The following is a 7,393-nucleotide window of genomic DNA, read 5'->3' as shown; positions in this document are numbered from 1 at the left end:
AAAGGATCAGATCAAGCGTGGGTTAGAGGAAGAGCTCCATTGTTGAGCACACGTGAAATTCGGACAAGAGGGGAACCCAGTAAAACTACAGGTGCAAGTCAATCAGAAAGGAAGATGGTCCCACCTAATAAAGGTTTGACTTTTGAGAAAAGTCCAGGAGTTTTGGTTTGTTATTGCTCCTTGTTGTTGAACCTGCGCCCACTAGTGCTAACGAAGCCGAACCTAAGCCCTCTCTGACAGTCAACCACACACACAAACGTTGTCCTTAAGTGAGATTGGCCGTTTCTTGTATTCACAAAGTCAAAGCCACATAAGGACATAACTTCCCTCAATTTGAAGCAACCACTTATTCTTGTCTTTTATCGAATTTCTCTCCCATTTTCTTCTATATTGTAATTTGCATAATTTGTATTATTGTATCTCACAGCGAAAATGATCTCCATTCTGTTTGAAATCATTTTTCAAACCGTTTAACTGAATTGTGACTAATCTTTTTAAACTAATTTGAGTAATTTTAAAAATTTTATTATATTTACAGCCATATATCATTTGTTTAAAATAAAAAATTTTATAAGAATTTAATTTAATATAATTTAATTTTTTTATATTATTTTTCTTATTTGAAATAAAATAATTTTTTTAATTTTAAAAAATAAATTTATTTAAAATTTTATAAAAATTCATTTCAAAATTTTTATTTGCAGTATATATATATATATAAAAGATATAATTCCTATTATGTATTTTTTTTTTATACTCAGCTATTCATTCCATCATAATGTGAAAATATTTACAAACATTAGTAAGGTTCAAAACGATAAATTATTATAACAAATTATCATTTCTATAAAATTTCAATTAATTAATTAAAATTGAAATTCTTTAAATTTAATAATTAAAGAAAATAGATTAGATCAATTAATATATAATTAATTAAGTATATTATCCATATAATTAATGCATCTCTACTACTATCTAGCCAACTAATGTGTATAGGCTCAACTGCCATAAAGAAACCTAGAGAGAATGATACAAACTGGAAAATAATTTAATAAGGTTACAGAATAATTATATAATTTAAAACATAAGTGATTATAATAATTAGCACATATAATTGTCTAATGATAGACTCTTGCCCTGGGGTTGAATTGGGGTCATGGATAACAGATATAACTCAGGGTCCAAGTGATTCAAATCCCATCAAAATAATAGAACAAAATGAATCCACAGTCATATATGGGGAAAAAATTATAAAATTAAATATTTAAGTATATAAATTATTTTTTATATATATATATTACTCGATATTTAAAATTTATTAACTCGACTAATTTGGATTCGCGTTTTCATTCTTGAATTTTAAAAATACTCCATAGAAATTTAAATTTAAAATTTTTGATTGAGAGAAAAGAAACTCGTATTATTTTATATATGAATTATTGACAATGATAGAATTTTCTTTTAATTACCTTCCATTTTAGTATTTTCAAAAAATTGAAATGAGTTAATAATTTTGACGAGAACAATTACTTGCCCAAAATCATGCACGTTAATTATTTTGGCTGCGTATAATATCTACACTAGAAAATAGAAACCATATCTCTATAATCAATTAATAATGAGGTGGTGACCCATTCTGCAGTTCACCAAAAACATTTCCAGTTAAGGGTCACGGAATTCCCCACCTAAGTCAACGTGGAAAATATACAACTTTGTCCTATGCATTTAAAAAAAAAAAAAAAAAACTCAAAAATTGAGAATTTTACATTCACATATGTATTTACTATAATTTAGGATTAGCAGTTTGAATTTTCAATATATTTTTATAGATTCAAATTTTAATCAGACTTAAAAAATCAAACTGTATAATTTGAATAAATAATTCTGTGAGCTCTAAAATAATTTTTCTCGTGAATTAGATTTTTTAATCCAACCATGGAAATCTTATGTCTATTTTTACAGTAAATGGTAGAACATTTTATTGTCAAAGTTGGATTTTTTTTTTTTTTTTTTGACAAAGAAGGGGGTCAATAATCTAAGCTTTAAAGGTCAAGAGGACAAGTAGACGTAACAACTTCCTCTTCATCTACTCCACTCTCTCTTATCGCTTTCTTCTGGCCTGTGGAAGTTCTCGTAGGCGTATTCTTCTTCTGCAATTCACAGCCAAACATTGAGTTCGACATAAATGATGGAACAAGTAAAGGCAAGTAACTGGCTTGATGAGTCTGAAGATGAGCTTATTGTGAGAGAGCTTCTTGATGATGAATCCCCTTTCTTCCTGTTGCCCAACGAAGCTGCTGAATCCAAACCTACGACTAATCATTACTCCAATGACCAAACCATTAGTCGACTCGTTTCCACGGTGTATTCTGGGCCAACAATCCAGGACATTGATCATGCGTTGTCGTTCACCAGCAGCAGCACCATCCAGAGAGACCAAGTCCAAGCTGCTTCACAAGCTTGCAGGTTTGGATGTTAGAACTTGGACAACTTTGCATCTCTCAGAGTTCTTAGAATTGGGTCATGTGAAAATGATTGATTTTTGTGCAGAATTTCAATATTGGAAAAGGGTGTCAGTAGGATTGAGAATAACAAGTATACTCTGAAACTCAAAACCTGTGGCAATGGAATGGCTGATGATGGTTATAAATGGAGAAAATATGGCCAAAAATCTATCAAGAATAGCCCATATCCCAGGTAACAGTAGAATAGTCTTGGAGACTATAAGGACTTGAGTTAAATTCAATTTTATCGAAGAATTTCTCTTTATCTTAAAAAAAAAAAAATTAAATATTAAATTTATTTAATTCTGTTATATAAATAGGATATGAATAATTTTGCATTTGATTATATGATTTAATATGCATGTACTTAAATTAAATTTCTACATTATTTAAGCTCCACCCAATTCTTTTTCTTTAGTTTTGCTATGAATTGATTCATTCGTGCCTAAAATCTTTAATTAAAACTTCACTTTTCATTATTCCTTATGATAACGTACGCATTATTCGGACTTTATACTTCTGCTCTCACAAAATATATATGGGATTTTTTTTAATTTATTTTTATAATTGATTCTGACTAAAAATAGAATTCCCAGAACTCACACCTCTGAAAATAATTACGACTTATTGATTTCATTTTTAAAATTTTAAGGAAACTCTTTTTCAGTGCATTAGAAAATTCTCCCACTCTTTATTATTATTATTTATTTTCATTTCTCATGGAGCATGGTTGAAAAATGTTAAGATATTATTATTGTATAGAAAAATGATGACATTGTAGTTGACAAATTCTGAAATTGGGTTATATTAATTAATTATGTTATTTAATTAATGACCTAAATCATTTAAAGCGTGCAATATAATTGTGAACCGTTTCTTTGTCCTAATTAATACATTTGCTATTTATTTTATGATAATGAAAGAGACGGCAACTTATTTTATGTATACTTAATAATTTCTCCATCACCCACAGCCACCACCTCTGCCTTACTTCCTTATTAATACCTAATTTCATTTTAATACACTAATTAGTCACAGGTGATGGACAGTGTAGTAATTAATTGCCCAATTATTTCTATATATATAATATAAAAAAAATAAATTAATACACCTAATACATTAATTTTGTCTATTTATATAGCATATTAAAATTACTTGAATTATAATCGGACTTTTCAATTTTAAGCATGTTTTATCAACCCATTCAGTGAATGGTCCGCCATTCACATTATTAATTAATTAATATATATTAAATCTTTCAAATTAATCCAAAAACATTTGGAGTAAATTATTATTACATTTTTATATTTTTCAAAAATTAACTATTTCATCTTATATCTAAATTATTATTTTGTAAAATCAAACTCTTTTGTCATTTATTAAACTAAAATATTAGTCAATTTATTATATTCTTAATTAAATAAATCAAGTAGTATAAATATTTAAAGTTTTAATGGTTAAATCTATAGAAATTAAATAATATATTTATTTAAAATTAAAATAAATTTATTAATATTTATTTAATAGAAAAAACAAAGAGTTTGATTTTACAAAACTACCAAGTATTAATTGACAAAACACAATATTTCACTCAAAATTTTAAAATAAAATTGATGTATATGTGCTATAATTCACAGGAGCTACTACAAGTGCACAAACCCAAGGTGCAGCGCAAAGAAGCAGGTGGAGAGATCCAGAGAAGATCAAGACACACTGGTAGTAACCTATGAAGGGCTCCATTTACACTTTGCTTATCCATGTTTCCTGCTTGAACAACCTAATCTTGTGAACCCACCACCGTCGAAGAAGCCCAAGAAGGCGGCTGCAACCCAAGAAACGGCCGAGGAATGCCCACCACAAGCAAGTCCAACCACTGGCTCAATGGAGGAGTGTGAGTGCCTGTTGGATCAGACACAAAGTCCTCAGCCTCAGAGTCAGGGTCTGCTTGAAGATATAGTGCCTTTGATGATTAGGAATCCCTTGTCTTCAAATTCTTCTTCTTGCTCTTCTTACCCTTCTCCTCCTACTTCACCTTCTTCCCTCTCTTGGTCTCCCCATTCTTGTTTTTAATCGGGTGAATGCACGTAATTTTAACGGTGTGTTTGGATGGGATGAAGACAGAATTTGACGTAAAATAAGAGCATGTAAGGTTTTAAAACCTTCACAATTCAGCGGCTCATACAGAATTATATATTATAATCTAATGATTTCTTTCTTATCTTCTATCGTGGATTAGATAATGCGGTTCACTAAAGCAGAATTATTAATACTATTTTCACTGGTAGTAAATTTAAAAAAATATTCCAGGTCAATATATAAAAATTTATTTCATATTAATAAAAAGAATTCAATAATAAAGTTATAAGGTTCTATTTAAATAATATATGTATGAATTTGCAGCTGATTTGCACACTGGATTAGCAATTATATATAACAAGCTGAGTTTTCTTTGGAATGCCATGTGACACTTTTAAAGAAGAGTTTAGCCACATAGCACTTCCAATAATAACTTGGCTTACTCTTAATATTTAATTCTATTTTCTTTAATCAATTAATTTATCCTCAACATTAATATATTTTGTAACCTATAGAATTAACTAATAAAAAGTTATTTTATTTTATTTGCTTTGATCACTTTAATTATACTTAAATTTTTACAAATTGCCAATTATGCAATCATATTTAATTTAATATGATTATTTTATTAAATTAATTTAAATAATTTGCACATCTTTTATACAATATTTTTCAATTGCAAAGTAGATTTAATTATAGCCAACTAATTAATAATTTTTATTATCATAATTGTTATCATTTAAAATAAATAAAATCATTTAGTTTAATATTGTTGCGAATTAATTTAACTTAAATAAGTTTTACATCTTTCTATAAACTTTTCTCTAACTTTAATATAGATTTAACTATTGTTGGCTCATTAATTTATGGTCTAATTAATAAAATTATGTTTCACTTTAATTTTAGTATGTTTATATTTTATTTCAATAAAAACATTTAAGATATATAAAAAAACTGGTACGTATTATAATACAACTAATAAAAAATAATTATCTTTATCTATATTGATTATCATAATTATTATCATTTTTCAATATATATATATATTGTCACTAATTAATCACAATTAGTTTAAATTAATTGCCATCATTATTACTTATATGACTAAAAATGTTAAATGAGAATTATATTAATTGAGTTAGTGAATAATTAGTAGTATTAGTAGCATTGGTTTGTAATGAAAAGAATAAAAAGGAAATTTTACATTACATATTCATTTTAGTGATAACAATTTTATCATAAAGGTATAAAGAATTAAAAAACATATTTAACATATAAAACTATTTAAAAAAATTAAGAGGAAATTTTTTTAATAGAGAGAAATATTCAAATAGTAATTATAGAAATTATTATTATTAAATTCAGAAATAACTCATTGGATTGATAAATTAAATTTGATAACAATTTTATAATCTTATTGTACTAATAAATAATGAATTTGACTCTGTTTATTAAACGTTTTAACAGTAATTGTTGTTGTACTCTAAAATCATATTTGCAAAAAGGCATTCAGTGATTTAGTAGAAAAAACTTTTATATTTAAATCAATAAAGAATTCAAGGGTGTATTTAGTGAAAAAATTAAGTAATGAGATAAGATTGTGTATTTAGAGGTTGTCTCTATATATAATTTGTTGGAAATCTCATCCTAATAAGATTATAACTTGTTGGAAATCCCATCCTAATAAGATTTGGAGTCTGTTACAGAGTTTTGGTATGACAAGAATTCTATATTTGACTTTTATTTAGAATCATGTGTGAGATAGGACTCAAAATATCCCGCAGAATATTTGGGCTATAGGTCTCTTTTATTTCGGTTTTCAGGTCTATTTATTAATGGATATTATATAGATATTATTAGTCTCCCTTTTGTTATGTGAATCTTCAGATTCGTTATTTTACTTGTCCATCGTGATCATTTTTTGTGAAATAATTATACTTTTTTTTTTAATTTTTGGTGCCACTAATATAACTTATCAGTGAATTTATACGTCTTTTTAATAAATGCTATGCTTTGGGAGGTGGGTGAAACTTTTCCTACTTTTCTATCACTTTCTCTATATAAAATAAAGGGGTGTGTGAGACTTTATTTGCCCCACACCTCTTCATATTTCTCTTTCTTCTTTCTAAACTTTCTCTCTCTAAGGAAGCTTTTCTGGTTGCCGGCAGTTTCTATTAAGTTGTTCTTCATATTTCTCTTTCTTCTCTCTGAACTTTCTATCTAAGGAAGGTTTTCCGGTTGCCGATATTTTTAGTTTCCGTCAAGTTGTTGGTGAAGACTTGAAGTTATTTAACTTGCTTGATCTATGCTGAGTTTTTTTCCTATTTTTTGTTTTGGTTTCTCTTCGATCTTATTTAGTGAGTTTTGGTTTTTCAATACTACCACGGGAGTTCTTACAGTATTCAGGATTTTCGGTACTATTGTGGAACCTCAGTTTTTCGGCTCTACTATTGAGAAATTTTACTCTTCTGATTTTCGATTAAGCCTTGAGACCTCCTTGTTTTCGGGTTTTTACCGCTACTGTCGAGAAATTTCACTCTTTTGGATTTTGATCATGTTGTGGGACCTCCTAGATTTTGGATTTTTGCTGCTACCATTAGAGATTACACTCTTTTAGTTTTCAGTCACATCGTGGAACCTCCTAGTTTTCAGCTATTTCATTGCGTCTTGGTTCTTAGTTTTCAATATTTGAGGAAAGGGCTGATATATTTTTTGGATATTTGGTTACACAGGGGTTCTAGTTTTCGGTCCTTCACTATTTCGGCTCTTCTATGTTAGGGATCTAGATTTTGAGTCTTAGTAAGGTTCCACTT

General features: G+C 27.9%; 1 protein-coding gene across 1 annotated transcript; it reads left to right on the top strand.

Moving 5' to 3' along the window:
• The first annotated feature begins 2,046 nt into the window (after positions 1–2,046).
• LOC110621777 (probable WRKY transcription factor 49) lies at positions 2,047–4,727 on the top strand. The gene is made up of 3 exons (XM_021766075.2): positions 2,047–2,466; positions 2,551–2,697; positions 4,142–4,727. The coding sequence occupies exons 1-3, from the start codon at positions 2,186–2,188 to the stop codon at positions 4,572–4,574; spliced, it is 861 nt and encodes a 286-aa protein (XP_021621767.1). The 5' UTR covers positions 2,047–2,185; the 3' UTR covers positions 4,575–4,727.
• Positions 4,728–7,393: the final 2,666 nt, after the last annotated feature.

The sequence above is a fragment of the Manihot esculenta genome, chromosome 8 (assembly GCF_001659605.2).
Source record: "Manihot esculenta cultivar AM560-2 chromosome 8, M.esculenta_v8, whole genome shotgun sequence".
In the NCBI taxonomy this organism is placed as follows: Eukaryota; Viridiplantae; Streptophyta; class Magnoliopsida; order Malpighiales; family Euphorbiaceae; genus Manihot; species Manihot esculenta.
The sequence above is the reverse complement of the archived record's forward strand: the minus strand, read 5'-3'. Positions and strand labels throughout refer to the sequence as shown.